The sequence below is a fragment of the Thamnophis sirtalis genome, unplaced genomic scaffold, assembly GCF_051295495.1.
Source record: "Thamnophis sirtalis isolate CommonGarterSnake01/CBP01778 unplaced genomic scaffold, rThaSir2_p1.2 scaffold_4, whole genome shotgun sequence".
NCBI lineage: Eukaryota > Metazoa > Chordata > Lepidosauria > Squamata > Natricidae > Thamnophis > Thamnophis sirtalis.
The window spans coordinates 204139-223169 of NW_028261384.1; the positions used below are offsets into that span (position 1 = coordinate 204139).

A 19031-nucleotide genomic window follows, 5' to 3' on the forward strand; every position below is an offset into this window, starting at 1 on the left:
TAAAAAGACAAGACATAACAATACAAAATTTAAAACACACAACAACCATACCATTCGAGAAGGGGGGCAAAAACTCTTTAGCCCCAGGCCTGTCGGAACAGCCAGGTTTTAAGGGCTTTGCAGAAGGCCTGGAGGGTGGATGACCTACAAGGTCCCTTCCAACTCGGTTAATCTGCTATCTTGGATCGGCCATGTTTCCCAGTTGCTCTGCTTGGGGTTTGCAGGGAGAATCAGATGTTCTGGAACTGGCATCGTCCTGGTTTCCCCCCTTTCGGGGTTTCTTTCCAGGGAAATCTCCCTAAAGAGCAGCAAGGAATTCCTTCTCTTCTGGGCTTCTCCTTCCCCTCCTTGAACAGATCTACCCTTCAAGGTCCTTCGTGGATCCGTCTCCCTGCTCCTTTTCGGCTTCAAAGCCACTTCTAGTGGGGCTGTGGAGTTGCAACATCCTCCTCTTGGGCATTGCCTTCCTTGTTAGCACTTGGGGTGTCTATGTGTGTGGGTGGGGGTCTTTCTGCTAGAGAGCCTGTGCTTGCCGGGGCCGTTGCCTTCTTCTTCGGGGTCTTCCATTTCCCGAAGGAAGCCGCCTTAATCTCCACAGCTTCCCGGATGCAGCTGGAGAAAACACGGTGGTGGACTTGATCTTCTCCGACGTTTCTGCCTAATCTCCAGGCGCGAGGAAGAGATTTGTCTCCCTTGACAAGAAACAACGGATGGAAACGAATCAAGGAGAGCTCAACCTACAGAACGAAGGAGAGACGTCCTAACGGTGAGAACCATTGACCACTGGAACTGCTTGCCACCAGAAGTTGTGGATGCGCCATCACCGGAGGTTTCCAAGAAGAGATAAATGGACAGCCATTTGTTCAGAATGGCATAGGGTCCCCTGCTTGAGCTGGGGGTTGGACTAGAAGACCTCCAAGGTCCCCTCCAGCTGATTGATGGATGGACTTTTCCCTTCCTTACCTATTTGGGGTCCCAAAGGGATGGGACCTTTCTCTGGCCAAGCGACCAGAGCCAGCAAATGAAGTCATTGTGTAAGGGTCCCCTGCTTGAGCTGGGGGTTGGACTAGAAGACCTCCAAGGTCCCTTCCAACCCTGTTATTTTCTTCTCCTGCAAGGGTCTCTTGAGCTGGGGGGCTTTGGACTAAATGACTTCCAATGTCCCTTCCGACTCTGTACTTCTGAAGGGTCTCCTGCCTGAGCTAGATGACTTCCGAGGTCCCTCCCAGCTCTATTCAGATACTTTCCTGCCAGCCTACCAGGAGACCCCAACATCTGCCAGGAACAGTTTTAACCAGGGCCCTTAGCACTCCGAGGAAGCTTGGTGGTTCTCTTACAGACGCTTCTTACCCAGACTAAGTAACATCACCAGAGCTAGGAAACCACCCGGCTCAGAGAGCACCAAGGACCCTTCAGACCCGCCTTCATTGGCACAGCTTTCACCGTATCAAATGATCACAGAAAGACGGCAAGGTCCCCGAGGCTCCTTCCATTCACCCATCTCTCTAGGAGGAAGCACGGAGAATACATTCCTCAAGTTTTCAGAGCTCCTGGCGAAGGAAGCGGATAGTATTGCCTCTAGTATCTAACTTGTAAAGAGTGATGTGGTGGCCTAGAGGTGGAGCTCTTGCCTCACAATGAGGAGGCTGTGAGTTCGATCCTAAGGAGAGGCAGATATTTCTCTATCTCTGGGCACAATGAGAATATATCCGCTGAACAAAACTCCACATTAGCGACAGAAAGGGCATCCGGCCATGAAACACGCTGCTAGCCCCATTCAGTTGCCCAGACTCCACCCCGCAAGAGGAGGAGGAGGAGGAGTCTCTAACTCATTAGTCTTACTGCAATGCCGATATTAGAGTGCAGATGAACCAGAAGAACAGGGTTGGAAGGGGCCTGGGAGGTCTTCTAGTCCAACCCCCTCCCTCGCCATGGGAGTGGGGTGGAGAATGTTCCAAAGGGTTGGGCCATGGCTGGGAAAGCTCTCTTCCTGACCCAGTTGAAACTCTTTCACTGACTGGGTCCATAGGATGGATGCCACCCACGCTGTGGGTCCAGTGGGACGAAGACGCTCCCGCAGGTCCCCCAACCCAGCGCAAGGGTGTTTCCCGGTGAATTGCACCGCTATGGAGTCCGCATTCAAAGCTTTGGTTTATTCAAGAGGGCGGAATAGACAGGCAGTCCCCGACTTGCAATGGTTCACTTAGAGACCGTTCAGAGTTACGACAGCACCTGGGTTGGGGAGGGGTACAACCATTGGGGCCTCCCCCTTTTCTGTCTACCCACTCCTTCCCCTCTTCTCATTCTTTTTTCCATTCCCTCTATTTCTGTCTTTCTTTATTCTCTCTTCTCATTGTCTCTCCTTCCCCCCTTCTCTCCGTCATTTTTTCTTCTTCTCATTCTTTTTTCCATTCTTTTTGTCTTTTTTATTCTCTTCCTATTGTCTCTCCTTCCGTCCTTCCTCCTCCCCCCCCCTTTTTCCTCTTATTCTTTTTTCCCATTCTCTTCCCATTCTCTCTCTTTCCTTCCTCCTCCTTCCCTCTTTCCTTGCTTCATCCATCCTTTCTTCCTCCGCCTCCCTCCCTCTCTCTCTCCTGCTCCCCCCACCATGGGGGAAGGAGGGGGGAGCGGGGCGCGCCCACTTCCGCCTCGGGCCCCCGGAAGCGCGTCAGCCCTCCCGGAAGCGCGTCAGGGCTCCGACTACAGCGCCCGGCGGGCCCCGCGGCCATGGCGCGCGCGTGACGCGGGGCGAGACCCGGAAGCGCGTGCCGCGGGCTCCCCCTGGCGGCGGCGGGCGGGCGGGCAGGCGGCGGGGCGATGGCGCTGGTGGAGGGCGTCGGGGACGAGGTGACGGCGCTGGCGGCGCTGGTGGCGGCTCTGGGGCTGCTGGGGCTGGCCTGGTTCTCCACGCGGACGGGCGAGCGGGGGGACGGAGCCCTCCCCGCCGCCGCCCCCCACGCCCGCCGAGACCCCCTCCCCGCCGACCCCCGCCCCGCCCCTCCCAGACCCAGGGACGGCGGTGGGGGCCGGCAGGAGGAGGGGGAGGAGGAGGGGGAGGGCGGGGAGGAAGGCTCCGGGCCCCCCTTCGTCCTGCGGCTCAAGTTCCTGAACGAGACGGAGCGGCTGGCCAGGGTGCGCCCCAGGGACACGGTGGGCGCCCTCAAGAGGTCAGCCACGGGAGCGGGGGGGATGGGGGAGCCCCCCCCCCCAAAGAGAGGACCCCGATTCCCCCGGGGCTGCGGAGGGGGCTGGTGGGGGGGATCAGAAGGAAGAGGGGGGGGCTTGGGACCCTGAAAGGCAAAGGAGAGAGTTGGGGGGGGCTGGGGAGGGGGCTGGTGGGGGGGATCAGAAGGAAGAGGGGGGGGCTTGGGACCCTGAAAGGCAAAGGAGGGAGTTGGGGGGGGCTGGGGAGGGGGCTGGTGGGGGGGATCAGAAGGAAGAGGGGGGGGCTTGGGACCCTGAAAGGCAAAGGAGGGAGTTGGGGGCCTGGGGTGGGGGCGAGGGGTGGGGGAGGGGGGCTGGAACAAGGGGGAGGGGGCAAAGGGGGAGGAGGGGGGCTGGGGGAACTTGGGGAGGGGGCAGGAGGAGCCTCCTCCTTGGGCGTCCTGGGCCCACTCCAAACGGACCCTCCCGCCTGCCCACCGCTCCTCTCCTTCCTCGCCCACTAGGCTCTACTTCCCGGGCCAGGAGCAGCTGGTCCGCCTCATCTACCAGGGCCAGCTCCTCCGGGACGACGCCCAGACTCTGGCCGCCCTGCACCTGACCAACAACAGCGTGCTCCACTGCCACGTCGCCCAGCACCGGCCGCCCCCAGCCGGCCCCAATGCCGGCCTCCGGACCGATGCCGAAGCGGCCCACGCCGCCCTGAACGTGGGCAGCCTGATGATGCCCCTCCTGGTGCTGATGCTGGCCGCCCTGTGGTACTTCCAGCTGCAGCACCGCCACGTCTTCACCGCCACGGCCACCACCTGCCTGGCCGGCCTCACCCTGGTCTTCAGCTTCGTGGCCTTTGCCGTCTACCGCAGATGACACCGAAGGAGGCCGCTCTGCGCCCAGACTGGGGGACGCCTGTTGGGGGGACGGGGCTGAGCTCTGAGTCCCGGTGGGGGCCAGAGGGGCTGAGTCTGGGTGTCTCCTGGCCAGCCTAAGCAGGGGGTTGGACTGGATGACCTCCAAGGTCCCTTCCGACTCTGTTATTCTATTCTATTCCAACCCCTGGTCATTGTTTTTCCATTAAAGCTGTGAAGGAAAAAGGGAATGCACCGTCTCCACGGTGGGTGCCGGGGGTGGTGGTGGTGGTGGCAGAGAGGAGGGGGGCTTCTCTGCAAAGGGAGGGGGGGCTGCTGGCTGGGCCCTACCCCGAACACAAGGGGGCGGAGGTTCACCGCAATGGCTGCTGGTTGGGGGACAGGAGGAGGGGGGAGGCTCGCTTGGTGGCCGCTGGAGCATCTTTAGGGGGAGGGGGTCTGCAGTCTCTCCCCCCCCTACCCTTCCCTCTTCCTCCCTCCCCCCCCAGATGTTTGGAGACCCTGGCCTTATTTTGGGGTGCACTTTGGTGGGAGGGGAATGCTGGCAAGTCCCCAACTTAGAACAGTCCGTTTAGCGACCGTCCTGAGTTCCGATGGTCCTGGGGAAAAATGGGACTTGGGGGTGTTTCTCAGCCTGAGGACGGTTGCAGCCCCTCCCATGCTGGCCGATTCGGATTGACGGCCGTCACAGGGTCCCTGGGATCCAGGATTTTCCGACCTCCCGGCCAGCCAAGTCCGAGGAGGAAGCCGGGTTCACTTAACGACCGGGTGACAAATTTATTCAGCCGCAAGGATTCGCTGAGCCACTGTGGCAAAGGATGGCTGGAAATGGGGCTAAGTTCCCTTAGGGAATCTTTCATTTGGCAAGATGAAGTTTGGGTTGAATAACGGTGGTAACTCAAGGAGAATCTCTACTAAGCACAGCCTCCCTGGCTTTCCTTCTCTTTTCTTTCTTTCTTTCTTTCTTTCTCTCTCTCTCTCTCTTTCTTTCTCTCTCTCTTTCTTTCTTTCTCTTTCTCTCTCCCTTTCCTCAGTTCTTCCTTTTGTTCTTTTTCTTTCTCTCTCCCCCTTTGTTTTCTTTCTTTTTCTCTTTCTCCCATTTCTTCTCTTTTGCTCTCTTTTTCTTTCACTCTTTTCCTTCCTTCCTTCCCTTTCCTTACTTTTTTCCTCCCCTCTTCCTCCTCCTCCTCTCTCTCCCCCCTTTCCCCATAGCTCTTGTTACCCTTCCTCTGGTAAATATTCTTACACCGGGGATTCCCAGGGCGCCTGACTCCCTCCCTCCAGCCCAGGAAGTCTTTAAAGGGGCCTGACAATCACAATAGGGACCGGGGATTGTCATTAAGTGAGACATCACGCAAATGGGACTTGAGACAATCCCCCCCCCACCCTTTGCTGCCTTCCCTGTTGCCTTGGCTGGTCAGATCCCAGCCGGGAAGGTTGCTCTGGACTTATGGACGCTGCGGCCAGACTCACTGCGCGACGGTTGCCAAATCACAATCCTGTAAGCCGTAAGTACAAGGATCAGTCTCAAGTGGCCTTTTGGCCCCATCATGGTCACTAAATGGAACCTTGGCTGTCAATTGAAATCAAATTGCTCAGGGCGCATAAGGGCGGAAACCCGGCGGGGGTCACCTCACCCCCCCCCCATTCTCTCCCAATCCTGGCACTTTGATCCCCCCCCCCCCGCTAACTTGCAAAAAGAAAAGAGGAAAAATCCTTGGTTTTTTTTGAGAAATAAAGGAAACATCGGAGCGTAGATTTGTCTTCTGTAAAATTGGAGGCTTTGGCTGGTAGAAACCACAAAGCCTGCTGCCTTCTTTTTTTAAATTATTATTGTTATTTTCCAATCCCTCCGTAATCATCCGATTCTTCAAGGAGAGAATCAGCCTGGAATTAAGGAGAAACTTCCTAACAGTGAAGACAATTAACCGAGGGAACAGCTGGCCACCAGAGGTTGTGGGTGCGTCCATCACTGGAGGTTTTTAAGAAGAGGCTGGTTGGAATGGTATCTCGGAGCATCTGCCGGCGGAGATTCCTTCCTTAAGACTAAAAGCGAGAGCCAGTGTGTGGGAAGCATTTAAGCAGGAACAGGGAACCTTTGAGGAAGGGCCTGGCCAGCTGTTTTGGGGGTGGGGGGTGGGGGGTAGGATTGAAGATTGCAAGATGGGGAAAGAGACACATCTCATATCTTAGCATTAGGCCTGGTGGGAAGTTCTGGGCTGCGTCTGCTTTTAAAACTCTGATCTTGATTTTAGGGCTTAATGTTTAATCCCAAAGTAACAATAAGACACATTCCATTTTCATTCCATCGGAACAGTGTTGGAAGAACCATCCACCTGGATTCAGTTCCAAGTGGGGGAAAAGAGCCCGGAAACACGGAGGCCGTTTGGAAAGATGGTTCGATTGTGGAGGGGATGATGGGCCTTGGAGCTTCTGGGTGAAAAGGGAAGAGATGCTGAGAGTCCCTGAGTTTCATGTCCTCGGGGCTTTGAACTTCCTGGGGCACAGTAAGAGTATCCTGGTCAGAGGTCACAGCTAGCTTTGTAGGTTGTCTGTGTGCTTCGTTTGGTTGGAACATGGTGGGTGGTGCAATGAAGGGTAACGAAAGGGCTATGCCTGAAGGGGGTAGATCTTTGTTATGTAGAATAGACTAGGCCTTAATGGCCCATTGAGAAGGCTCTGTGTGTGTGAGAGAGTTTCTACTTCTCTTTTTAGGGGAAATATTCTGCCTTTTTAATATTTCCTAAAATGTTTCATTTCCCAGGAGAGGGGTGGGCTTGAACTTCCTACAACAGGCTTGAGAGGACCATAGTGGGTGACTTAGAAAGCTGGCGTAGCCACGGGCAGCCCACCCTCGCGGGACTGCAGAAGGAAGGTGAGATGGTAGAGCCCCCATCAGATCAGAGGCTTCTGCCTAAAGTTGTAGGACGGTTGCAGGAGATCGGGAACTTTTCATCCTGTCTTCCCAAACTTTGGCAACCTTTGTGGCCGCTGTTGCTGTATGTTTCACAACAGAAACATGGCAGCTCCCCACTCCCAGTCTTTCCCAACCTTGGTCAATTCGTGACGCCTGGCTTTTAGACTCCGGAATCCCTCAGCCAGCACAGCAACTGCTGGGAATTTGGGAAAGTTGACATGGTGGAGAAACACTTTCTGGAGTTACACCCTTCACTGTGCCGGTTTGGGGCTTTTTAAAGAAATGGCTCCTTTTTTAACATCTGCCTTTTTCAATAGCCGACCTGACTAACATCAGCTTTCCCCAGGCCTGATATCGTAATCCTTCTCTTCTGTAGAAGTCTGGATGATTGCATTTGCCATAGATCAGCCTTCCCCAATTTAGCACTGTAGGAGTTTGGGAAGCTACCACCCACCTCTCTCCTCGAGAAATGAAATATTTAAAAAAATACCAAAAGGACAGAATGAGAGACAGAAACTCAGCTCCCCTCCACCTTTGTCAATGGGCCATTAAAAGGCCTGAGCCAGTCTATTCTACGTGACAAAGAACTCCCCCTTCAGCTCCAGAGTGATGGGGTGAAGGCATGATAGTATTGGCCCTTTACCCATCTCCCCACAGGGCACCTGGGAAGGTTACATCATCACCTAGCAAATCAAGTAAGCCTGGGAGGCAGCCTAGAGAGTTGCCCCTGCAGGGCCCCGTGGGGGCCTGACAGCCAATCAGAATACAAGCTCAAAGGTTTAGGTTTAGGTTTTAGGTTTATTGGGATTTATATGCCGCCCTTTTCCCTGAGGGGACTCAGGGCGGCTTACAACCACAGGGGAGGGGAAGTGCAAGGTCAAAACAAACACTTTGTGAACAAAAGAAAAATAATAAAACACAGCTTTCATTCAGCAATCAAACACTCGGGCGGGTAATTGGAAGCCTATCCCCAGGCCTGCTGGGAGAGCCAGATCTTGAGGGCTGCGCGGAAGGTCTGGGTCGTGGTGAGGGTGCGGATCTCCATGGGGAGCTCGTTCCATAGGGTCGGGGCAGCAACAGAAAAGGCTCTCCTCCGTGTGGTCGCCAGTCGACATTGAGCTTTGCACATACTAATTATAAGAACACGTGTTTGGATTAGAAGGCTGTTCAGATGTTAGAAATGGCTCTCTCTATCTGAACTATTTGGCCAAATAAAGCCTTTCTTGATCTCGCAGTCGGAATCTCCTGATTTTCTGCAACATTGGAGCATGCGATCACCTTCCACCCCCCCAGGACCTCAAGCCACGTGGTCCTGTCCACAATTAAACCATCTTTCCAAGCAGCCTCCGTGTTTCCAGTGTCTTTTCCCCCACTTGGAGCCGAACCCAGAAGGACATTTCTTCCAACAGAAGTCTGCTGGATTGCCAACTTCCAGAATTTCCAACCAGAGAGGAAGAAAAACCAGGCATTTGTACTTCCTTTGCGCCCACAGATGCCAAGGCAAAGCCAACTCTCCCTCCCCTCCCTCCCTCCCTCCCTCCTTCATCAAAAGAGGAGTCTGGTGGTAGCACTTTTTTCAACTATGAAAACTCATAAACTTTCCTGACCTGCAGCTCTTCACGAGACTCTACATCACAATGTTTATTTATCCATTTGACCAACACCTGCAGCTGCCCATCCACCGGAAGGAACCCTGGGCGAGGAGCAGGGGTGGTTTTTCCAAAGCATAGCGGGGCATCGCATGGAGGGGCAGCGCAAGAGCAGAGCAGAGCACAGCACAGCAGCGCGTTGCATTGGATCGCCTTGTGCTCCGTTGCGTAGAACAGCCATTCAAAGAAGCCCCTTGAAGCACGGAAGCTTCTGCTGGGCGGGCAGGTTCCGTTATAGAAACAAAAACACAAGAGAGAACGAGAGACAGAGAGAAAGAAAGAAAGAAAGAAAGAGAGAGAGAGAGAAAGAGAGACGAAGAGAAAGAAAGAGACAGATTGAGAGAGAAAGAGAGAGAAACCCGATGTCGTCACTCGGCTCCCACCAATGGGAAACAAGGGCTCCTCGCTCGCTGCCCAATGGGAGGCCGCGGAGGGAAAGTATTGAAGCTCCGGAGGCGGCTGGGGGCTTCTCCTCCCTTTCTGGCCCCAACTGGCCGCTTCTCTTCGGCGGCGGCGGCGGCGCTTGGCCCCCTTCGCTCTTCCACTCGCTGCCTTTCAGCGAACCGAAGAAGCTCCGGGAAAAACTCCAGCCATTCGGCGGAGCCTCCTCCGCTAGCCGGCCGCGCGATTCCCCCCTTCCTCCGCCTCGGCCGTGCTGGCCTTCCCAGCCGGAGCCGACGGCGCCCCCGAGGCCGCGGTCAGCCTGGCAATCGGCGACACCCGGCTCTGCCCAGGTCGACAGTCCGAGAACTTGACACCCACCGAGGGGCCTCGAGTCTCACCGAAGGGCAGAGGACCGGTTGGGGGGGGGGAGAAAAGGGCTCCTGTAGCCCCTGATTAGTGGGGTGAGCGGCCGGCGGCGCCCGGACACTCCAAGCCGAGGCTCCCGGGCCAAGCGAAGGCCGGCTCCCCCAGCTGCCCTCGGGCTGTGCGGGGCTGCTTTCCCGGCATGGCGACCACGGTTCTAGCCGCCTCCCCCACTAGGGATTGGCCCGAAAACCTCCTGCCCCTCCCGGTCTCTCCCTGCGTTGATTAAGGGGCGAATGGTGGGGAGCCTCGGAAGAGCAAGGCGGGCGAAGGGAAGCCGAAAGAGTGGCCTCATCCCGGGGACACGCTTAGTCCCGGCTGCCAGCCCCGAAAGAACAGAGCCCTGAATGAGAAGCAGCCACGGAGGAGGAGGAGGAGGAGGACCAGGAGGGGTTTGCACAAGGCGCAACACGTTCACACTGGTGCAGCTGGGGGTCTGGGGGTTAATGGGATTTATTGGCTCAGGGATCAGTGTTTTTCAACCTTTTTTGTGCAAAGGCACACTTTTTTCATGAAAAAAATCACGAGGCACACCACCATTAGAAAAGGTTTAAAAAAGTTTAACTCTGTGCCTATATTGACTATATATAAGGTGTTTTTCCCACGGCAGACCTTACACTATGTCATGGCACAGTGGTTGAAAAACACTGGCTCAGGGATATATTTTTCTTCTTTTTTGGTCTACACTGAGTTGCCTTGAGTCGGGGTTGCGTTGAGGGAGCTCAACCAACCTCATCGTACGTATGTTGTGCACTGACACAGAAATGCTACTAAAAGTGCTTTTTTCCAAAAGGCAACCAGACTTGGATATTTCCCCCCCCCCCCCTTGAAGAGGTTTTCCTTCTGCAAGAAGCTTCCTGGACTCACTGAAGAGCTGAAGAAGCTTCTTGGATGCCCTTTTTTCAAGGGGGGGGGGAAACAGTCCAGTTGCCTTTTGGAAAAAGCACTTTGGGGACAAAAGGGACCTGGAGGATTGAAAGTTTACACAGACATATTCTGGATGGTGAGGTTGGTGGGTTCCTTAGTTTCCTCCCCCTACTTACACATCCCTTGAGACAACGGTCGCCCGCAGAAGGATTGGAAAACCCTTCGTCTTTTTATGCTTCACTCTCTTTCTTTAATGTGAGCCCTCCAAAGTTTAGGCTGCATACAAGTTTAATTACATTTGTATGAATAAGATTCTTGGGTGCTTGTCTCCACCCTAAGTCATGGATATTTTGCCTCCCCCCCCCCTCTTTCTAGGTGAGTGGATTACTTGCATGGTTGAACACAAGGCTTTTGTTGGAAACCCACCCACCCCCCCTTTTCAGGATATTTCTAGATGTAAAGAACCACCTTAGTAACATTCTGCAAGGCAGACCAGTTTTTTTAAAAAGAGGGTTGGCTTCTCTTCTGGCACCAATACAGGAAGTTATGAAATTGTGGTTCTATGATAGTTGGGGAAAAGGAAGAGGGGCATGGAAACTGGCCCATATTCTTTTGCCCCTGATTCTCATTCACCACCCCCCCCACTAGTTAATAATGGGAGAAATGATTGAATGCCCCCACGTTTTGAAAGGCAATCTTACCAAAGTTTTAAGGAGACTTAACTATGGTGTCTAATTTCTAATGCTGTAGAAGCCCACTTAGATCAGATGACAGCTGTGCTGGAGATGTTTTTGAATGGTGTAAATATTGCAAGAATAGCTTGGAGTAAAATAGATGGTTGCTTGCACTGGCTGGGGGGTCAAATTTTATACCCCTCAGACAGGGTCCGCAACTTGGGAGTCCTCCTGGATCCACAGCTGAGTTTTGACCACCACTTAACGGCTGTGACCAGGGGGGCATTCGCCCAGGTTCGCCTGGTGCGCCAGTTGCGGCCCTACCTGAATCGGGAGGCTCTCACGACAGTCACTCGAGCCCTTGTGATCTCTAAGCTGGAATACTGCAACGTGCTCTACATGGGGCTGCCCTTGAAGAGCATCCGGCGACTTCAGCTAGTACAGAACGTGGCCGCGCGAGTGATTGTGGGCGCACCTCGGTTCGCCCACATAACACCTATCCTCCGCAAGCTGCGCTGGCTGCCTGTAGATCTCCGGGTGCAATTCAAGGTCTTACTTACCACCTATAAAGCGCTCCATGGTAGTGGATCTGACTATTTGAGAGACCGCCTTCTGCCAATAACCTCCCTGCGTCCCATCAGATCGCATAGAGCGGGCCTCCTCCGTATTCCATCCGCCAGTCAGTGCCGACTGGCGACTACCCGGAGGAGAGCCTTCTCAGTTGCTGCTCCGACGCTATGGAACAATCTCCCCGTGGAGATTCGTACCCTGACCACAGCCCAGGCCTTCCGTACAGCCCTCAAGATCTGGCTAGCCCGTCAGGCCTGGGGATAAACTCTTCCGCCCCTCCCGAATGCTGAGAGAATGTTGTGTTTTTAGTATTTTTCAGTTATTGCACATTTCTTTTTATGTTTTGTCTTCACTCCCCTTCCTTTATTATTGTAAGCCGCCCTGAGTCCCCTCAGGGAAAAGGGTGGCCTATAAATGCTATTAAAATCTAAAATCTAAATCTAAATCTTTGATTAAGGTAAGTCCATAAAAGGCCGTGCCTTTTGGTCTGGATTCAAAGGGTGAGGGAGATTTGGGACCTGTCTTTAAGTCCAAGACGTCTTTGCTGACAGGTGTAGTGAGGGGGCCTTACATGCTCTGAGTCGCTTCCCCCTTCCTGGCCAGAGGACTGCAGAGCCCCAAGTCCTAAACTCAATAAATAAACGCTTTGAGCCATCCATGGATTTTTTCTTTCTTAAGAATTAAGATTACCTAAAACTTGTTTTGCATCATCTTACATTTGTATCTGGTTTTCTTCTGCAAACCCGGAACACTAAAACATCCATCAACTTCTGAATGAATGTGTTCTACATTTGTTAGGTCCACCCAATAGGGCTTCCTTCCTGAGCAGGGGGTTGGACTGGATGACCACCGAGATCCCTTCCCACTCTGATTCTATATTCCATTTTGTACAAGGCAAGGCAAGAAACTGGAAACTAATTAAGAAGATAATCTTCTTAGAATTAAGGCGAATTGCCCTGACAGTGAGAACCCTTAACCGTGGGAACTGCTTGCCCCCAGAACTTGTGGGGGCTCCATCCCTGGAGGCTTTGAAGACGAGACTGGACAGCCATTGGTTGGGAATGCCACAGGGTCTCCTGCCTGAGCAGGGAGTGGACTGGATGACCTCCACGGTCCCTTCCAGCTCAATTCTGGTTGTTTTTTTCCAATTATTTTTTATTTTTAAACATAAAAAACAACATAAAATTCTCATCCATTACATACAGCATGTCGTTTGGTTACAAGCGTTTTTGCATCCATATTTTCAATTACGTGTAAAATCACAGATTTTCCGTCTAATATAACTAGGTGCCTCACTTTCATTGTACATCATATATTCAATTACGATTAATATTTCTTTTCAAGAAACCTAATTCCCTTGCATTCTTCATTGTCTATTTAATAACAATATATCTTTATGTAATCACTTCTCTCATTTGAATATTTTTACAAAGAATTTACCAACTGTTTGTTTATGTGTCACTATTTTCAATTATGTATAAACCCGCCAATCATCCATCGAGTACGCTTATGTTCATTGTTCTCCTTGTACATCATGCATTCAAACACAAATGTTATTCCTTCATTTTTCAACAAAGTATTCTAGGGTCTCCGTTCTTTTTTCTATACTCTCAAACTTCTTTACAATGGCATCTAACTTTTCATTCCTGCTATCAGTTGCTGCTTGTAATTTCTGCATCGCTTGCATGATTGCCTCTAAGGCAATCTCCTCCTCCTCCTTTTCTTGTTGAAGCATGGACTGTATTCATCTTTGTCCTCCTGCAGGTGAGGAGACGGGGGTCCTTGTTGTAAAACCAGCAGGGGTCGTTTTTCTATTCATCTTCTGAATTTTTCTTTTATGTTCTAGTCCAGTTAGTATCACAAAAATTTAAACATCAGTTTATGAAGATACGAGATTATAAATAAAAATTAGAGGAAAAAAGAAAGAGGAAAGAGGAAAAAGTGAAGATCTCTCACTTAAAAAGAAAAGTAACAGAACAAAAAGAAAAGAGAGGAGAGAAAAAAAGTCTTCAGTCCAATTTACTCAAATTTTAAAGCAAGCCATCCATTTGTCTCCAATATCTTCAAAAGGAAAAGAGAGACAAATTATATATATAAATAAATCGGAATCAAGTACTTCAAAACCTCAAAAAAGAAGTCAGAGAGCCAAGGAAGAAAAAAAAAATTCACCACCTGCCCAGCAAGATAATATATAAGGATAATACAAGAACTGCCAGAAAGCTGGAAGAAATAAATTCAGTCTCTCTCTTTTTTCCCCGATGAAAGTCTTTGCAAGGCCACTCGGAGCTTTCCCTCGGCGCTTCTGTTTAATCTAAAGGAGGTTTCCAGATACTGAAAGCTCCACGGGAAACAGCTGTGTAAACCACTGTATTCCTGCCCTTTCAGCCCTTCAAGGGAACAGCTTCTCTCTAGTAACAGCGTTTCAAGTCCACTAGATGGCAGTGTTCATTGCATCAACTCTCAATGCTTATTCTTCCCGTCTCTATTTTGACTTTTTTTTTAAAGAATCGGAAATATAACAAAAGTAGCCAACAATTAAAAAAAGAGAGAAAAAAGACTCTTCAGAGCAATTAAGATTTAAATATATTCAGTGTCCCCACAAGGTCCAAGATTAAGAGTGTAAGAAAGCGCATGAAGCCAACCCACATGGAATTGCAATGGAAAGTCCAGCCTGGCTTCCGAAAGTTAGGAAAAAAAAAGTGGGGGGGGAGAGACTTCAATTGGCCAATTTAGATCCGCCGCTTTTCTCTCTCGAGTCAGCCTTATTTGAATTAAGTTTCCAGATTTACGGTGTTCTCCCTCCAATAGAAAAAAGGGTTTAAAACCTCTCACCAAAACGACATGCTTCTCTCCTGCGCTTGCGTCTAGGAAACAGACTCGTGTTTACGACGGCCGCGGGGTTAGCGCTGCTATTCCCTTTTGTCAAGTCCGGATGGGGAGGCTCCACCCCCCTCTGCCACGTGGCTAACTCATCACCGACGGTGATTGGCTGAACAATCCTACAATGGGACAAAACTCCCTTAACAAACCTCTCCCTCGGCAACGGAGGTTGGGGTCGTAAAACCGAGGATTACCCTCATTTAAGGGAAGTACGTAGATCACAACTTGCATTTCTGTTGCTAAGCGAGACCTTGCATTAAGGGCCTTTGGTTCTGTGTTACGACCTTTCTTTCACACTGTTGTTAAGTGAATCGCCCTGGTTCACTTACCAACCTGGTCTGAAGCGAACCCGGCGTCCTGTTGTCTTGGCTTGTCGGGAGGCGGCACAAGGAGGATCCTGGGACCGTGGGGGGCACGGCAACCGTTGTAAGTATGAGTCAAATTGGAAAAATGAGAATTGCTGAGATTGTTAAGTCAGCCACACGGTCGTTAAGTGAATCCTCACCCGTCAGAAGGTCACGGTGAAAGGGGGATCCTGTGACCCCGGGACACTGCGACCGTTGTAGGTACGAGTCGGTGGCCCAGCATCTGAATTGTGATGTCATGGCCCTGGGGACTCTAGAAAGCTAAAGGAAAAGGGGTCCTAAAGCCACTTTTTGGGGCGCCTTTGCAACTTGGAATGGTGGCTAAACGAAGTGTTGTAAGTCGGGACTATCTGGATAAAACCCCTATTTTAGGGGTCGAATCCTGCCCAGGAGGAGAAGCTCGTCTGCAGCGGCCTCTCCAGGATGCCAGAAGAAGCCCGGGATGATCTAGTCCCCTGGAGTTCCCTCGTCTCTTTCCCAGCTGGCAGCCGCGCGCGAGTTCGATTCCCGGACATTCCGCGGGTCGCTCTGCGGGACCGACTCCTTCGCGAGGTGGATCGCGTGCCGCTGAGCCTTTCCCCCCCCCCACTCTGCCGACCCGCCCCGCCCCCTCCCGCTCCGGACGGCTGTTTGGTGCCAAGGACCGGCTCCCGCGGCGGGACTTTCCCTGTCGCCTAAGGCTTCGTCCCGCGCGAGCGCCCCCCTTGCCAGGATCCCCCGTGGGGGGCAGGAGGCTTCCTAAGCCCCCCCCCCCTCTCCTCCTCCTCCCAGCCACAAATCCGGAGAAGCCTCCCGAGCCAAGTGCGGGGTCGGACGCGGGGCAGAGCCTTTTCCCGAAAGTGGCCGCGCGGGGGCGGAGGAGAAAACACAGCCGAGGCGGCGCTCCGACGGATCCCCGCCCAGGAGGCCAACCACGGGCTTCCTTGTTTTCCCCGCATCGCAGTTCGGGGCGAGGAACGAGAGCCGCGGCACCGTCTCCACGCCACGCAAGCGGCGCCCGGTGAGCAGGGCTGGGCGGGGGGTTTGCGCCTGCAGCGCTGCCGTGGAAGAAGCCCCCCCCCTTTCCTTCGGGCAGCGCCCCCCCCCCCGAAGTCCGGGGCCTGCGCAGACGGAGCCCCCGGCCGCCCCACTCGGAGAAAGGGGGGGGCGGTCGCTCACCTGCCGTGGGATCAAAGACGAAAGCCCGAGGCGGCCATCCGGGACAGGGGGGCGTCTGCAGGGCAAAGCAGGGATGCTGGGGAGGGCGCCCCCCTTTCGAACCCCAGGGAGCCACGGGGGGAGGCTCCGTAGCCCCGCATTCCTCTGCGTGTTAGCACTTAAAAAGACCCCCAATCTCGGCACAGAAGAGGCCCCCGAGGGCTTCCAGCGGGAAACGCGGGGGGGGGGATCGCAAGGAAACCCACGAGGGGCTCCCCTGTCTTGGCAGTGGGACACCCCCCTCCCCGCCCCCTAATCCGCTGGGCCTTTTCCACCTAGCTGACTTCCTCCTCTGCCCAGCAGCTGCCAGTATTCCAGCCTCTCCCCCACCGCCCCCTGCCAGAGAAAGCAGCAGCGGCGAGGGGAGCCATGGCGGGCACCGTGTTGAAGATCGCAGGCTCCGAGGTGGCCCTGGGGGGCTCCGGGGCACCGTGGTGAACATCACCCTCCGCCAGGAGTCTGGCATGGCGTACCTGTGTAAGGGCCTGGCGTCCCTGGGTCGCCGCAAAGCAGCCGCCAAGGATGCCACCGGCGCTCCCCCCGCCCGCCACCCACACGGGGGTGAGCAGAAGGTCTTGGGGGTAAGGATTTGGGGACTGGGTGCTGCAGGCCTAGGGAAGCCAGATCGGACGGGGGACAGGCCTTGCCCAGCCTGGAGGGATTGGCTCTCCGAACTCTGCAGATGCTCGAGGTGCCTCCCCCCCAAGCCTGGTTCTCACGAAGCCCCCCCACCCCCAAGATCTGGTTGAACGAAACCTCGTAGCCCCTAAGATCCTTCGGGATTGGGCGGCCTATAAATAAAATTAAACCTTCATTAAACCTTAAGATCCCTTCTGCCCTCTTGGCACATCTGGCCGCTTTATGGGATTTGCACGCTGAGCCAAAGGGCTGCTCCTCCCCCCCCCCCCCGCTTCTGCTGAGGTAGGAGCCCACGTGGCATCTGGGTCCCCGTTGCCGCCTTGCCAGCGTCTTGTGTGTCTTGTGGTCTCCCCTTTCCCCCCTCTTCAGGAGCCCAGATCCTGCTTGGCGCCGTCTGCATCGGCCTCGGGGTGATCCTCAGCTTAACTCCGAACCCGCGTACATCGACTACTACTACTACCGCCGTGTATTGGATAATGGAGTCCCTTTCTGGACGGGCAGCCTGGTGAGCAGTGGGGACGAGTCCGGTCCATTTGAGGGGGGCTGGATGGCCGCCTTGCGGACATCCCGAGGAGTCAGTCCAGTCCACGAAGTGGGTCGGGGGCTTGCTTCCTGCTGGTGGGAGGCCCCGATAGACACGACCCCTCACCTGTCTGCTTCCCTCCCTCCTCCAGTTCATCCTCTCTGGCTCCTTCTCCGTGGTCGGCGCACGACATGGCGGCAACTGGGTAAGTGGGGAGGGTCCCGTCCAGACCTGGCACAAGTACCCGGTGCCCATTCTCAGCTGTCCCCCGCCTTGCCTTTTAGGTCCACCTGGCCACCTTCCTCAACCTGGGCAGCGTCGTGGCAGGCTCCGTGGCCTTCGCGTTGGGCTTGGGGAATTCCCATCGCTGACTTACCAACCCCTCTTTGTTGAGAGCCTCTGCAAACACAGAGCGGAGGAACGGGGCTACGAGTCCTGGGGACTGACAGCCAGCCCTTCGTACGACAGCCAGAGGGAACATGAGCGGGCCAGGGAGTGCCAGGAGGCGCTCTGGGCGTTCCTGGTGAGTGTGTCTTCTACGGGGCGCCCCAGAGAGGGAGGCGGGCAGCGGCGCCCCGTAGAAGACGGCAATTCCACGGCCGGACCTTCAAAGTACAATCCTCTCTGTTGGGCTGTGCTGAATATCAGGCTGAGGGGCAGGCAGGGCTCACCTGTCCTCAGGACGCTTCAGGTATGTGTCCCTGGAAGAGGTGCCCTTTGCTCCTCACACAGGGGCACTGCCCCCTCCCACTCCCTCCTCCCCACCGAGGAGCCCGTCTGAGTCCCATCTGGTGTGGAGAGTACACTGGTGCACTTCGGTGGACTGGGCGGGGGGGGGGTTGTGTGGCCAACCGTTTCTCCGCCTTCTCCTATTGATTCAAGACCCCCCTCCCTCCCCAGCACATGTGGAGCAGCAGCCAGATCCTCCTGTTGATCCTGCACTCCGCCGCTCTGGCCATCGCTCTCTTCTGCTTCGGATACGGCCTGCTCCGCCTGTGCCGCTCCTGCTGGGTAGGTCAGGGGAAGGGCGCAGAGCCCCCGGGTTCTGCACCTGCTTAGCCTCCCGGCTGTTCACTCCAGGTGTCAAACTCAATGCTCACAGGGTGCTTAGATCTGCCCCACCCTGGAGATAGGGAAGGACCGGCCTGTGGTGCTTCTGCCAGCAAAAACGGAGCTTGGATCAGCGCAGCTGCCTGGGCTCCGGTGTTGCTGGCAGACGGCTGCAGGAGGCCGTTGCGGCCAAAAACGGAGCCTCTGTGACGAACTGGCCATGCCCCCCACCCCCCCAGGTCAAACACAAACCTGATGCAACCCTCAACAAAATGGATTTTGACACCCTTGCTCCAGGGACTCCACAGAGGCTCAGGAAGAGCAGCCTGTGCTCCGTTCTCCCCTCCGGTCCCCCGTTCCCTCGGGAGTAAATGGCAGGGGGGAGCGGGGGGGGCTGTTTGCTGGCCACTGACCAGTCCTGGGGAAGCCACACAACCCACCTTTCTTTTTCTCCCAGGGGGGCTGGAAGGACTACATGGCTGTGGAGGAAGCAGACACCCCTCCTGTGCCCGAGGAGCCGGGCAAAGAGGAGAACCCCGCCTGAGGGGCACGGAGAGAAGCCCCTTCCCCCCCCCCCTTAGCCGCCCTGAGTCTCTCGGGAATAGGGCGGCATACAAATTGAATAAGTCCAATCCAATCCCTGGCTTTTGGCTCTTCCTGGGGAACCGAACGGGGGCCCAGCACGTCCCTGCAGCCACTCCTGAACTCAGATGCTCCTTGGTGGCTTCTCATGCCAGCCAACCCTCTTCACACCCCCCATCAATAAAAGGGGAATTTCTGGAATCTTGGCTCCTGTCTGTCCGTCTGTCTGCTCAGCCCAACTCGGGGGCCGCGTGGGTGGGGAGACTCGTCTGCCAGGGAAAAG

At 54.5% G+C, this 19031-nt stretch overlaps 2 protein-coding genes across 2 annotated transcripts; both read left to right on the forward strand.

Moving 5' to 3' along the window:
• Positions 1–2787: 2787 nt before the first annotated feature.
• TMUB1 (transmembrane and ubiquitin like domain containing 1) lies at positions 2788–4258 on the forward strand. Its single transcript, XM_087712247.1, has 2 exons — positions 2788–3167; positions 3669–4258. The coding sequence occupies exons 1-2, from the start codon at positions 2818–2820 to the stop codon at positions 4027–4029; spliced, it is 711 nt and encodes a 236-aa protein (XP_087568373.1). The 5' UTR covers positions 2788–2817; the 3' UTR covers positions 4030–4258.
• Positions 4259–16418: 12160 nt separating this feature from the next.
• LOC106550749 (transmembrane protein 176B) lies at positions 16419–18949 on the forward strand. Its single transcript, XM_087712204.1, is given in 8 exon segments — positions 16419–16515; positions 16963–17022; positions 17025–17098; positions 17268–17321; positions 17401–17467; positions 17470–17639; positions 18017–18127; positions 18624–18949. Coding segments are annotated over 8 exon segments (720 nt in total). The 3' UTR covers positions 18711–18949.
• The last annotated feature ends 82 nt before the right edge of the window (positions 18950–19031 follow it).